This window comes from Porites lutea, chromosome 5 (assembly GCF_958299795.1).
Source record: "Porites lutea chromosome 5, jaPorLute2.1, whole genome shotgun sequence".
Taxonomy (NCBI): domain Eukaryota; kingdom Metazoa; phylum Cnidaria; class Anthozoa; order Scleractinia; family Poritidae; genus Porites; species Porites lutea.
Window position 1 is genome coordinate 42,904,025 of NC_133205.1, and position 15,461 is coordinate 42,919,485.

The window sequence follows — 15,461 nt, forward strand, 5'->3', positions numbered from 1 at the left end:
TGGTATTTTTCAGCAGAGCTTCTCTCTTTGTTTCACCGTACTGATGTAGCCACAAGAATGGCGAAACAGCTGTCTACGGCTACAACTCCGCTCTGTTTAGGGTTCTTTCAGTGTCGTTTTGATGTCTTGCAAAGTTAATTTTCACGTAGTACGATCAGCTTTGCAGAATCCAATGTGTCTACTTTGTATAGTTTTTGCTGATCAGGTTTTCTATAGATCCTACGTTCTGCGGCGTATTCGTTTGCGGTCCTTTGCAGTTTAAATGTTAATTTGTTGATTTGCTCCGCGTAATAGGATGACCCGTTGACCCGCTGACAGCGATGAGCCAAACCGATTACAGTAAAAACCCACAACTAAGAACCTGCACTTTCCCAAGTTGGCCTAAATTGGTTCTTACATAAATGGTAATAAGGACAAATTTTGGCTATTTAGGTTCTTAAATAGGTTCGTATTTTCTGAAGGAAAAATAAATTGTAGCTAAGAGTATTTGGAGGTGTTCAGTTTATTCTTTGCATAAAATTTGCATACCAATTCATCCCAGTAGGGGTGATAGGGTACTTATGTCTCCAAAGGGGATCCTGAGTGTTGACTTATCCTACCTGTCCAAGTGTACAAAAAATGTTTTAAAAAAATTTTAAAAATAAGAACCTGTGTTAAATTTTAGGCTAAAACAGGTTATTGTATAGAGGGGGCCTCACTGGCAAATTTTAGCCTAACAGGTTCTTTAAAACCAGGTTCTTAGTCAGGGGTTTTTACTGTAATTCAGTGAAACGACCTGGTTAGACCACTATAGGACTCTCTCCCTATGTAGCAAGAAGCGTTGTCAATTTCATATTTACTTTGCTTTTCGTTCTCGGCCTTAGTGAGGGCCATCTTTAATTGTGAAACCAAAAGACTTAGAAATTTTGCATTATACGAAGAATCATCATCTTGTATTATACAAACGCCGAATCCAATAACTGTCTTATCATTCAAAAAGTGCCCGTCCTCATAACTCCTCAAACTCAGGATAAAATGGGATGTCTAGTCAAGCAGATGTTTTTCAAATGCATATGTCTTCCGTCGAGTTGTAATTTTGTTGTTCTTTTTACTTTTTAGGCAGTAGTTCGGCTATTTGATTTTCACAAAATGTGTGAAACTTTCCATTTCTTTAGCACGCTGAGCAAACACAACTTCCTCCCTAGGGCTTCTCGGTTACCGAGCCTTTTCCTGTTGTTATCCTACACCAGTGATGTCATGTTTATCGGATATCGCAAACGTCTTCCAAATTAGATGAAAGCTAGCGGGTTATGAACGAAATTAGCCAGCGGATTTGGGCCAACCAGAAAATTAGAAATATTAGGAATGAATAAGAAGAAGAATTGTGCATATCTCGAAAGGTGTTATCCGCTATCCGCCGAGGCAGAACGTAGTTATGCCGAGATAAATGCAGTGGTTTTCCAGCTATTCAAGAAAATTGTCTCAGTTTTTCCTTTCCACTGCTAACAGCTTGAAAAGGTTACCGAAGGTTAAGACTTATCTCAAAGCTCAGATGCAGGATGCTTTTTGCTAGCTAAAATAGCAGGATTTTACTGGCAGGAAATGAGAGTGGATGGTTCCATATTCAGCAACAATGTCGACAATGTCGGCATAATTAAAGATCGGGAGAACAAGACTGTTGTAGTAAGCGCACTACGTGGAAGCAAACTCTTAATCCTCCTTAAAACTCTAAGCATTGATTTATCCTCGTGGAAACAACGACAATATACTCCGCCCAGGTAAAATTTGAGGACAAAGTTACACCCAAGTACTTATAAAGTGTCTAACGCCCTCAATTTCTTTTTCAAATACTGAGATAGATATAGTAGCGCGTGCAATTTGCGATTGCGGGCGACAAGCATGCATGGACTTGGTCTTCTCTATATTAATGTCTATTTGAAGTTAAACACAGGTTACCAGCTCCCATACTATAGCTGAAAACTAACATTTCACATTACTTACCCGGTGGTGGGGACGGACGGACGAACGGTCACGTGGCTCCAAGATTGCTCCAACCTCGGTCCCAGGGTTACCCAGGGTCTTTTCGCTTTACAAAATGGAGTGCTGGTCTGGTGTGAGCCGATCGCATGCAAAAACTTGACATGGCTACAGTTGCCACTGGCTTATACAATATACTTTGCTTCACTCTTTTGCTGATTCTTAACCTTTTAGGATCACTATCATCGGAAGTGATTTTGGTTAAGGACAATTTGTTCACCACAGAGGAGATTCGAGATATGAAGACTTTGCTGTCGCATGAGGAAACATTCTGGGTATTCAAACCGATCAGTCAAGAGAGTTCATATGATATTCCCAATGATATCCAGGGCAGTTTATCACGAACCAGACAAGCTAACACCTGCTTCTCTTGGACTACCAACCTACCTTTTGAAAGTTTTAAAAATTCTTCACCTTGGAGGAAACTTACAGAAACGCTTTCGTCAAACTTTGAAGCAAAAGGTGATTACAGGATACTGGGATTTGAAGGAAAAATTAACGTCAGAGGAACCCATCTGTGTGGTGAGAAGTCGATTGTGAATGAACAAGATTTTGAAAGCTTTGTGGCTGTTATTTTTCTTGTAGATTGGAAACGCAATAGTTATGGTGAATTGGTTATTTACAATCATAAAGGAGAAATACTGAAAGCTGTGTATCCCAAACAAGGTAGGCTTGTAGTCTTTCCTTCCACTCTCGAACATGTTCTCAAGCCACCGTCGAATGACCTCTCAGGACGCTTGTACGTAATGAAATTCCACATATCAGTGTCTGGTAAAACACAGAAAATTGGCACCACAGCTGGGGAAAAGGCCCTTGGTTTTAGTCAATACATTCCCAGTTTTAAACATCTGACTAAAGCTGATGCTCTTAATGTGGAAAAGAAAGACATTAAAGAGTTTATTACTAGAAATTTTACCACCAGTGACGGTCGACACGTCGTTGTGTTTGATGATGTTGTTCCTGCAAAAGAGCTTGATGCTCTGAGGTATACAATCGTTAATGGTGGATACAATGACAATGCTGCTGGTGTGGATAGTACAGATAATGTGCAGTGGATAATGGCATTTGAAGTTGAGGAGTTTGTACAAACCTCTTTATGGCAACTAGCCAGTCAAATTATAAGAGCTGTTTCGGGTAAAGAAGGCTACTACCCTTATGACATTGGTTGCAATAATATACAGAATATGGACACCACAACAATTCACACAGACTGTGCATCTCATGAGAATGAGTTTACTCTGCTGATTTATCTCAATCAAAATTGGACTGAAAACCATCACGGTGAAACAGTATTCTTTAATGATGAGGAGAGTGAAGTTATATTTGCAGTTAGACCAAAATATGGGCGTGTTGCTGTTTTTCACGGGACAATTCCTCATAGCGCTCGGCCACCACCAGTGACATTTGCAGGTATGCTTTCAAATAAGAAGTGACAGCTTCTGCTGGTGAAATAAATTTACTAGTGGTTAGGGACAGAATGGGGTATCATTATTGTTAAGCAATGTAGTCTCAACTCTCAATGTCAATTGTTGCACCCACTTTTTACGTAAACCTTTCTTGAAATAGCTGTGTCCTGGATCAGGGCTAGGCCTCATTAGTTTTTTATTATTTTGTTTTCTGTTTTGGTTAGAGGGAAAGTGATGTAAAACAAAGCAAAAAATAAACCCTACCCTGAATCTGAGTTGTCAATATTACTGACTTTAGTTCCTGTTATTTTTCCCTCGTTACTTAAGGTAATTCTCTGTAAAGGGATTTACTGGGATTTGCTTTTAACTGACTTGCGTGCAAACTGTTTGAACTTGGACAACGCTAAAAATAAGCCCTTAAAAATTGTTGTCATGCAGCAAACCCATAAATATTTGGGAAACTGAGAACCTTTTATTTGTCTGAGCTATAATCTTTCAGCAATGTGATTTTATATAAAACTGTCTGAATTCTTGCAAACAGTGTAAGAAAACTGAACAGCAAGATCAACTCGTTCTCTCCTATTGCTCTAAATGCAGCATTTTGGTGTCATTTCTAATAAACAATGCAACTTCTACCATCCAAATTTTTTTCTCCTTAAAAGATGTTTTTCATTTACCTATTACGAATAAATAACACTAATAAAAAGGGGAGTCACCATGCTTGTTTCATTGGAAGATGACGAGAAAGCCGGGGAAATTTTGGCTTCAAATGATCATTTTAGACAATGGGCCTGGAAAGAGTTTCAAGAACATCACCGTTTTAACCCAGAGGATCGAGTTAACAAACACTAAAACTTTTGGACTACAAAAGCAGCCTTTGTTACCTGGCAAATTAGGCAGCTGGTGAAAATTGCCTCCACCTTTGATGTTGCAGTATCATGCACAGTGGGCGATGCGCAGTGCAAAACTAGGGAAATACCTTAACCAAATGATTTTCTAGAAAGTGCAAAAATGGCACAATAGCATTATCATATCATGGATAAAATTTCTTCTTATTTTCATGTAATTGTGACTACTGTAGATATGAAAGGACCATTTCTCTGTTCAACGCTAAGTCATTTAAATCCTTAATTATATTTGAATTTCTCATAACACTTCTGTTTTTTTGATGTGAGGGATGCTGAGCTGAACTTACTATAACTAACATTTTAGTGCTTTGTTGCTGAGACTAAATGGTTTTCAAAATATTTATGTAAAGTGCTACTTCAAAGTTGAAATGTTATACGTAAACTTCTCACATTGCTGCTGTTTTCTATTATATTCTTCAGGAGCAAGATTAAGTTTTGCAGTCAAAATGTCACCATCTAAGGAAATTGCCGAAAGAAAGTCCCTTTCTGTGGAAACTGACATTTTTTATGAAGCTTTGGAGACACTACAAGGAACTGAAGTGGAAAGAGTAAGGAACATTCTAAAAGATTTAAATGAAGGAAAATTGGATGCAGAAACATTAGAAAAACTTGTACAAGAGTATGAAGAAAAGCTGCACATAGTTTAAATGGCTGAGACAACAACAAATTGATTTCTTCAACTGCTATATCTTGCTAGCTGCTAGCATAATTTACTATCCCGACTGGTGTGTGTGTGTGTATGTGTATGTGTGTGTGTGTTGGGCAGGGGGGGGGGGAGGGGGTCAGGGTTAGGGTTAGGGCAGGGTGCAAAGAAAGTGATTTTTAAAGCTTGCCATTTGGGCAAGCTGAAGCTAGCATATACTAGCCGAAACGTCATTTCAACTAGCCCCAAAAACATTTTGATGAGCAGAATTGATTTCACAGTTCTTCTTTAATTTGAATTCCTCAAAAAACTTCACTTGCCCGTCGGGCAAGTAAAGTTCAAAATTCACTAGCCCGATAGCAAAATCCACTAGCCCTGGGCTAATGGACACTACTTTCTTTGCACGCTGGTTACGGTTAAACCTTCCAACTCTTGTACCTTGCATTCCCACATTGCCACACCATTTTTCTTGGCTTACTCCCTTTAGCCCTTTTTCAGTTACAAAGTTTTACGGATTGTTGCACAATTTCCCCCTATTTCTCCCGCTTCCTACTCTTTTAGAACTCCCCCCCCCCCTCTTTCGTCTGCTGCCTCCCATCCCCCTGTGATCTTCTTTTGTCCCAGGCTTCTACTCGAGACCACACTGTCCTTCACCACTGGTGTATGCCCACTCAAGACTTGTAGTTTAAAGCACCGTTCTAAAGCTGTTGACAAGATACTTTACAAATAATTCCCCTTGGGGCTCTTCAGTCACCATTTACATGATCAACTAAAATAAAATGAAAAATATTGCAACAAATTACTGCTAAGAAAGTATCTGTTTGGTTATTTAAAAGTGTTTAAAAGCTCTTACTGAGGAGCAGGCTTTATGTTGTCTTCTTAGTTCTACAGGTGTTAACAGCTCTTTAAATAAAGCTTCACTGACCAGTAGCAGGCAGTTTTAAACAGTGATATTTGTAGGATATCACACTGGTGGGTAGCCAGGCTATGGATCCAACCTCATTCCCAGGCTTCTCTCCTATCCATCCCTATGGGGCGAGAGAGAACCTTGTAACGAGGTTGCCTATGGATCAATCATGAACTAGTCTGCATAGCATCCCAGGTTTTTTCTAGGGCAAAAGGGGGAAATTTTGAGGACGTGCGTGCTCTATAAACTGATAAACACTAACAAAAAAACCTTACTGGGGTCTGTCAGGCAGGCTAATGGTGGATCGTTTGTTCACAACATTCCAGTTTGTAGACACAGCATGCAATTTGGGATTATGCATTGTTCACGAGAAAGTTAGGAACCTGGAAACTTGTAAATTTTAAATTAATTGAGAAGAACTAAGTTTGATTATTTTTTTCACTGTTTTGAGATGTTTCTTTTTTATTTTCAATAAATACAACTTCTTTTTTTACAGAGGACTTTACCCTCTCGAATTCAACGAAATACCAGTCCTTTGTATGTCTCCTGAGCAACAGAATGGGTGTATTGCGATCTTTTTTATTTTTAAAACAATAAGAAATAATTTCTTAGCTGTTTATATACTAACACCAAACAGACTTGCACGTGATTGCTTAGAGAGAGTGCACTGTTCAAACTTCAAAGGGAGTTCAATGACGAGTAAAAATATCAGCGCCCTGCTAAACTAAGCTCAAGGATAAGCTGGAATTTTGTAGACCAAAAGTGGAACAGTACAGTGTTTCTTCAACTTATTTGACAACGTCAATTTATGACGACCACACATTAAAAAGGCTTTCCAGTTTCAACCTTTTTAATCATAAGCCGATATCGCATGCAAAAACTTGACATGGCTACAGTTGCCACTGGCCCATACAATATACTTTTCTTCACTCTTTCGCTGATTCTTAACCTTTTAGGATCACTATCATCGGAAGTGATTTTGGTTAAGGACAATTTGTTCACCACGGAGGAGATTCGAGATATGAAGACTTTGCTGTCCCAGGAGGAAACATTCTGGGTATTCAAACCGATCAGTCAAGAGAGTTCAAATGATATTCCCAATGATATCCAGGGCAGTTTATCACGAGCCAGACAAGCTAACACCTGCTTCTCTTGGACTACCAACCTACCTTTTGACAGTTTTAAGAATTCTTCACCTTGGAGGAAACTTACAAAAACGCTTTCGTCAAACTTTGAAGCAAAAGGTGATTACAGGATACTGGGATTTGAAGGAAAAATTAACGTTAGAGGAACGCATCTGTGTGGTGAGAAGTCGATTGTGAATGAGCAAGATTTTGAGAGCTTTGTGGCTGTTATTTTTCTTGTAGATTGGAAATGCAATAGTTATGGTGAATTGGTTATTTACAATAATAAAGGGGAAATACTGAAAGCTGTGTATCCCAAACAAGGTAGACTTGTAGTCTTTCCTTCCACTCTCGAACATGTTCTCAAGCCACCGGCGAATGACCTCTCAGGACGCTTGTACGTAATGAAATTCCACATATCAGTGTCTGGTAAAACACAGAAAATTGGCACCACAGCTGGGGAAAAGGCCCTTGTTTTTAGTCAATACATTCCCAGTTTTAAACATCTGACCAAAGCTGATGCTTTTAATGTGGAAAAGGAAGACATTAAACAGTTTGTTACTAGAAATTTTACGACCAGTGATGGTCGACAAATTGTTGTGTTTGATGATGTTGTTCCTGCAAAAGAGCTTGATGCTCTGAGGTACACGATCATGAATGGTGGATACAATGACAATGCCGCTAGTGTGGATAGTACAGATAATGTGCAGTGGATAATGGCATTTGAGGCTGAAGAGTTTGTACAAACCTCTTTATGGCAACTAGCCAGCCAAATTATAAGAGCTGTTTCGGGTAAAGAAGGCTACTACCCTTATGACATTGGTTGCAATAATATACAGAATATGGACACCACAACCATTCACACAGACTGCGCATCTCATGAGAATGAGTTTACTCTGCTGATTTATCTCAATCAAAATTGGACCGAAAACCACCACGGTGAAACAGTATTCTTTAATGATGAGGAGAGTGAAGTTATATTTGCAGTTAGACCAAAATATGGGCGTGTTGCTGTTTTTCACGGGACAATTCCTCATAGCGCTCGGCCACCACTAGTGACATTTGCAGGTATGCTTTCAAATAAGAAGTGACGACTTCTGCTGGTGAAATAAATTTACTAGTGGTTAGGGACAAAATGGTGTATCATTATTGTTAAGCAATGTAGTCTCGACTCTCAATGTCAAAGGCCTGCAATACCTTTCTGGTTTGTTGCACGCACTTTTTACGAAAACCTTTCTTGAAATAGCCGTATATTTTTGCCCTGGGTCATGGCTAGGCTCCATTGGTTTTTGTTTGTTTTCTGTTTACTTTTGGTTAGAGGGAAAGCAACATAAAACAATGCAAAAAATAAACCCTACCTTGACTTTGAGTTGTCAATATCACTGACTTTCTCTTATTTTTCCCTCTTAGTCAGGTGGCTAAAGGCTCAGATCTATACAGAGTGGACAAAAGCACCAAACTTTGCATGGTTGTAGCTTAGGGTATGTTAGTCAATATTAGGATCGGTGCCCACAGCTACCTCTTCAGGATTTGCAGCAACTGCTCGCTGAAGTTCTTCAACAACCTTCCATGATGGGTGCCCTGTGCTGAAAAATTGCAATCACTTTGTTTTTTGCCATTTTTTCATGAAAATCACATAAAAAGGGAAGTAGATGGAAAACGAAACTGTATTAACACTATTACTATTAAAACCAATGACTAAAACAAGTCAACTTAATGAGAAAGCAATTATGATATACCATGGTGGGTATACTGTGCTAAAAATATCAATTCCTTCATTTTTGCATTATTTTGATGAAAATCACATGAAAGACAAGAAAATAAAAGAAAGAAATTGTATTATTATTGAAACCAAGTCAAATCAAGTCAACCAAGTCAACTAAATGGAAAATCCAAGGAAGATGTTTTCAGACGTGTACTCAGTCCCAAATAGCCTCTCAAGATGGCGGCTTGAAGGTGTCTTTTCATGGACTGTAAGTATCCGCTAGAATAAATTGCCATCTTTTAGGGGAAATTGTGCACAATTTGAATCACGACAGGTTTAAGAGAAGTTTTAAGCTCTTCTTGGTGATAAATTTGTTATCGAAAGCCACATTTTCGCTTCATATTTTGTGCCGATTATGAATGACTATACTGAGTTTATTAACTTACTAGTTAGTTAAAGATTGCTGAAGCTGAGATGTTTTCTACACACCAGGATGGATATTAACTGGGATCGTTGTTATATTTGCCAAAAATCAACAAAAGAAGATTTGAGAAGCCCACTGGTTTAACGGTACAAGCATTAATTTATATAACGCTCCTTGAAAATGTACTCAAAAGGCTGACGTGCGAAATAGGCATACATGTCAGAGGAACGCAAGAAGAAAAGTGGAGCAGCTTGGAAGGCCGAGGAAGACGAGAAATGAAATAAATCAAGAGCATTTGTTGAACTCACTGAGTACATAGCAAAAGCATTGGACAATGATACACATTTCTTTATACTCGCCGAACTTCATATTAAGCTGTATTCGTTACAAACAAAGGCACACACTTTGCAGTCCCATTATAGTGTCAGTCTTACATGCTCGTTTGGTGCCACAATCTCCAACTTGCTGTTTCTGATCTGCTTCAACATGCTTTTTTCTCTTTTCTAGTTTGCTTTTTCTAACTTGGACGTAAGGTGACAGGATTGATGCCACTTTGCACTTCAGTAACGTGTTTACTACTGTAGTGATTTCAATATGAAACTTAATTGCAACAAGACGGCATAGTCCTCTTTCTTGAATTCTGGTAAATTGTCAAGGAGCGTTCTATAAATAATTGTTCCGTTAAATTAATGGGTTTCTCAGATCCTCTCTTTTCGATTCTCACCCTAGGTAAATATGACAACGATCCCAACTGATTTCCATCTTGGTGTGTAGAAACGAGTTTAAACTCAATCATGATAAGACTGAAATCATGCTTATCTTGTCGATGTTCCGTACTCGTCCACCCTTTAGCGACGTCATTATGGGTAATGCAAGGCTAAGAACCACCACCAACAAAGCCTGGGAGTAGTATTTGATGACAACGTGCTGTTAGACGCACACGTCTCAGCATTCTTTTGCAGATTATCGTTTCACCAACTCAGGAACTTATCAAAGATAAGAAAGTGTCTCACACAGGAGTCTAGCGAAATTGCAGTGCATGCTTTTATTACATCAAAAACAGACTATTAATAGCAATTCCTTGCTCTATGGTTGTAGGAAAATGCACTCGAAGGAACTTTTAATATTATGTTCAGAACACTGCCCCCTGGATCGTTACTCGGACTCGTAAACTCTGCGAACACATCATAAAATTTACCTTCACTGGCTTCCTGTTAGTTATTATGTTGCTTTTAAACTTATTTTGTCAGTTTTCAAATCACTTAATGACCTTCCACCTCGCTATCTAGGGGACAGTTATCGAAGGCCTTCCAGGAACTTGTGGTCCGCATCTCAGCAGCTCTTAGAACAACCTCGAAAACTCACGGAGAAAAGACTTTTTCAGTGTGCCCCCCTAAACTGTGGAACTCACTACTATTAGCTAGATTTGCGCAAGTCACCATCTTTAGCCAGTTGAAAGAAAGGACTGAGAACATGTCTTTTTACGCAATTTTTAGAGAGTAAGTCAATACTTTTGTAAAACGTCATTAATATCTGCAGGTCATATACCTATCCTTATAGAATGTATATTTAGTTTTTTGCATGACTTATTATCATTATATATAAACTTTAAAGGCAAAATAATTTAAAAACAGATGAATTCTTGTTTCCTTCTCTTGTTCTTTGTGAATTGCAAATAGATTTTAATATATGTTATTTCATGCTCGAGATATAATTTTTTTTCCTCTTTAACACTGTAAAGCACCATGTGCTCAGGATATGAGCGCTATAGAAAGAAGCTATTTTTACTATTATTTATTTTAACCGGTACGAAAATAAACTCAGTATAGTCATTCATAATCGGCACAAAATGTAAAGAGAAAACGTGGCTTTCGATAAAAAATTTATCACCAAGAAGAACTTAAAATTCACTTAAACCTTTCGTGATTCAAATTGTACACAATTTCCCCTAAAAAACGGCAATTTATTCTAGTAGATACTTACAGTCCATGAAAAGACACAGCCGTCATCTTGAAAGGCTATTTGGGACTGAGTACGCGTCTGAAAACATCTTCCTTGGATTTTCCATTTAGTTGGCATGTTTTTTTCATTGGTTTCAATAATAATACAATTTCTTTTTTTTGTTTTCATGCACTTCATGTGATTTTCATCAAAATAATGGCGAAAATCAAGGAATTGATATTTTTTTAGCATAGGGCACCCACTATGGTACATCATAATTGCTATATCATTAAGTTGACTTGTTTTAGTCATTGGTTTCAATAATAATAGTATTAATACAGTTTCTTTTTCCATCTTCTTCCCTTTTTATGTGATTTTCATCAAAAAATGGCAAAAAGAAAAGGGATTGCAATTTTCAGCACAGGCCACCCATCATGGAAGGTGTTTGAAGAACTTCAGTGAGCAGTTGCTGCAAATCCTAAAGAGGTAGCTGTGGGCACCGATCCTAATATTGACTAACATACCCTAAGCTACAACCATGTAAAGTTTGGTGCTTTTGTCCGCTCTGTATAGATCTCGCCAAAATTTTGCACTAAGCCACCGGACTATCTGTTACTTAAGGTAATTCCCTTTAAAAGGATGTACTTTCTGGACTTTTTTCCAACTTGGCACAAAAGTATATGGTCGTGTGTAGGACACGGAAAAACTGTGATAAAAAGATGGGGTCACACTACTTGTTTTTGCCCTGCTTGCCCATTGTATATTAAAGGTGTTTTTTTTTACTGACAACCCCAAAAATAAGCCCTTAAAAATTGTTATCATACTGCAAAACCCATAAATATTTAGGAAAATGAGATCCTTTTGTTTGTCTGAGCTGTAATCTTTCAGCAAAATTGTTTTTTGAAGTCAGGGATGCTTGAGCTGAACTTACTATAACTAACTTTTTAGTGCTTTGTTGTTGAGACTTAATTGGTTTTCAAAATATTTATGTAAAGTGCTACTTCAATGTTGAAATGTTATACATAAACGTTTCACTTTGCTGCTGTTTTCTATTATATTCTTCAGGAGCAAGATTAAGTTTTGCAGTCAAAATGTCACCATCTAAGGAAATTGCAGAAAGAAAGTCCCTTTCTGTGGAAACTGACATTTTTCATGAAGCTTTGGAGACACTACAAGGAACTGAAGTGGAAAGAGTAAGGAACATTCTAAAAGATTTAAATGAAGGAAAATTGGATGCAGAAACATTAGAAAAACTTGTACAAGAGTATGAAGAAAAGCTGCACGTAGTTCAAATGGCTGAGACAGCAACAAATTGATTTCTTGAACTGCTATATCTTGCTAGCTGCTCTCATTTAAAGTGGTCGAAACTTGTTCATCAGCGCGCAGTTATATAAACACAGTTAGATAAACACCAAGCAAAAAACCTTACCAGCATCTGTCACGCAGGCTAATGGTGGATTGTTTGTTCACAACATTCCAATTTGTAGACAAAGCATGCAATTTGGGATTACATATTGTTCACGAGTAAGTTAGGAATCTGGAAACTTGTAAATTTTAAATCTTTTGAGAAGAAATACGTTTGATTTATTTTTGACTCATTTAAGATGTGTCTTTTTTATTTTCAATAAATACAACTTCTTTTTTTACAAAGGACTCTCGAATAAAGCGAATTCAATGAAATGAAAGTCCTTTGTATGTCTCCTGAGCAACAGAATGGGTGTATTGGCATCTTTTTTATTTTTAAAACAATAAGAAATAATTTCTTAGCTGTTTATATACTAACACCAAACAGACTTGCACGTGACTAGCAAAGGGAGTTCAATGACGAGTAAAAATATCAGCGCCCTGCTAAATTAAGCTCAAGGATAAGCTGGAATTTTGTAGACCAAAAGTGGAACAGTACAGTCTTTCTTCAACTTATTTGACAAAGTCAATTTATGACAACCACACAGTAAAAAGGCTTTCCAGTTTTAACCTTTTAAATTATTCTTTCCCCCCTGGCAGAGCCTTACTCACAGGAAAGCCGGTTTTACTCTCTCTTACCGCGTATATTAGTAAGTTCAAGCTTTCAAACTGTTCTGGAGACAGTTTGCAAGTGAATTGAAGAAAGATGCAAACATCACTTCTCAGCAGTGTTTACTGAGAAAAGTGGGAAAGGTTAAACTGAAGTAATTGCCTTTTTCGCATACATATATTTAATTGGTGTACACAGGTGTATGTAAATGCCCCTCTGATAAGTATTGGAAATCCAGATTGCTAAACTTGCCAAGTAAACAGTCGTTACAGGTTAAATTAGTTGAACTACATTTTTGATGGACAAGTTATGATGGTTCATTTTTCCAGAAACATCCTAGAAAGTGGTTTTTAATCAAAAACTTTTCGAAGTTAATAGGTGTATAAGGGTTGTTTATGCGACCATCAATCTGACCTAAGAAATTACTGGGGGATACATGTACTCGAAGGATCGTTCGGCATCAGACGATGGGCGGACCAGCAGGCGAATTTATAAAAATAAAAATACTAAGCCAAGTCTCCCTAGAGATAAAAACTGAATTCCACTGAATTGAAGGAGTTCCCCTTAATAATGTAGTTGTACTGATCTGATCTACTAAGTTGATAAAGTAGAATGTACACCGGGCACAAATCATTTCAGAAGCTTCAATTTTTTTACCCCTAGCCTCGTTCGACAGAGACTGAGCTCTCTAATGAAGGGGGTTAGAATCCATTCAATGGCTCAGTATACCTGGCCCGGCCAGTTGTTCAAAAGTTGGATAGCCGCACAATCCAGCGGATAAATCACTATCCAAAAGATAAGTATTAGGCAGGGAAACCAATTGCGCTATCCAGTTATCCAGTGGATGAAAAATTTATACAGTGGATAGCGTTATACACTGGATAAACGTAGTTATAAGGGGAGTAAAAAATTGCAATCAACCGCACCCACGTGTCTGTCTCAAACTACAGTAGAAAAAAGAAGAAGGTTCTAGAAAAAAAGAGCGTCTCACAAAGACTACATGTAGAACTTAGGGGGGATTGACTATGGGGTGGTAATTGAAGGTTATTGTTTTCAATGCAAAAGTGCTGTATCTATTGAAAAGTTGTCTCTTGAAAGGCTTTCTCTTGACAGGTGGCCGAGAGTAAACACTTTCTTTGTTGAACTGTCGACCATTATGTTGGTAAATCTTTACATTAGTTATCTATACCTAACATTTAAAATGCTAAATTACTCGAGCTTTATTTAAACTTCTCGACAAAACAGTAATCACAGTTAAGTTGCAATTAAAAGCTCATGTATCATTTTGTTTGAACCACTTAAAGTGGGACAGCAGCTGACGACGACCTACAACTGAAAACAGAAATCGCTGATTACTCTGGGAACTACACAATGCCACCAGCAATAACATATCCATGGGGGTTTTACAACAACTTCACAAAACCAAATTTTACCTTTTCAGTACCAACCTTTCCGCCAGGCTATAAGAACTGGGATGTACCATCCGAACCAGCTGCTCAAAATCCGATTAAGGACAGTGTTTATACCCTGGTTCTGCACATAATTCTCTTCACTATCTGTTTATCTGAAAATACTATTACTCTCTTTATTCTGTACAGCAAGATAAAAGCAGGAAAACAGACGTTTGCTCAATATATGCTGATTAACATCGCCTGCGTTGACATTTTAACGTCCCTTACACACTACCCCCCAATATTTGTCAAGTTTACTCATGGAGGATTCGTTTGGCTGGCACAAGGTCTTGCGGGAGATGTGTTGTGCACACTGTACAACTTTCTGCTACATCTTCCAGAAAAGGTGTTAATTCTCACTTTGGTCTCACTAGCATGCGACGCTGCGAGAAATTCTTCGCCAAAAGGTCGTCGAGAACACAGTAAAAAGTTCAGTTTAATCGTCGTTGTTTTATTTTGGATAACAGCTTCTGGCTTCTCGGCAATTTACTTCAGGATAAGCAAGGTTCAACCAAATATGGACCATCAGGCTTACATGTGTTCCACTGCGCAAGACAGTCGAGTAACTGTCACCACATTGAACTTAATTCACTCTTTTGTGTTCGTAGCAACTGCGGATGCAATATTGACGATTGTAGGTGTTGTGGTGTTTATTAAAGTAAGGCGTCGGCTGAAAGAGATGAATAAGCACAAGCAAGATAAAGACAAGACCCAGTCTCGTGTGAGAAAGGGGTGCAAGCGTGAAATCAACTTGAAGAAAGACAATAAAGTTTACGACGGACTTTCTGAATCTATAGCCGATGTCGGCCAAGAGATGCAGGCTGTGACAAGCAGCGGAAACAGAGCCGACGTCGAGACAGTTGGACATTCAGGTTCTTCATCTATCAGTCCGGTGGCATCTAAAGACGACAAGGAAAATCAT

At 38.2% G+C, this 15,461-nt stretch overlaps 2 protein-coding genes across 2 annotated transcripts; both read left to right on the top strand.

The window, feature by feature from the left end:
- Positions 1-2,087: 2,087 nt before the first annotated feature.
- Positions 2,088-5,082, top strand: LOC140938509 (uncharacterized). The gene is made up of 2 exons (XM_073387991.1): positions 2,088-3,426; positions 4,751-5,082. Exons 1-2 carry the CDS (start codon positions 2,106-2,108, stop codon positions 4,975-4,977), a joined length of 1,548 nt encoding a protein of 515 aa, XP_073244092.1. The 5' UTR covers positions 2,088-2,105; the 3' UTR covers positions 4,978-5,082.
- Positions 4,763-12,448, top strand: LOC140938512 (uncharacterized). The gene is made up of 3 exons (XM_073387994.1): positions 4,763-4,878; positions 6,837-8,072; positions 12,140-12,448. The coding sequence occupies exons 2-3, from the start codon at positions 6,902-6,904 to the stop codon at positions 12,388-12,390; spliced, it is 1,422 nt and encodes a 473-aa protein (XP_073244095.1). The 5' UTR covers positions 4,763-4,878; positions 6,837-6,901; the 3' UTR covers positions 12,391-12,448.
- The last annotated feature ends 3,013 nt before the right edge of the window (positions 12,449-15,461 follow it).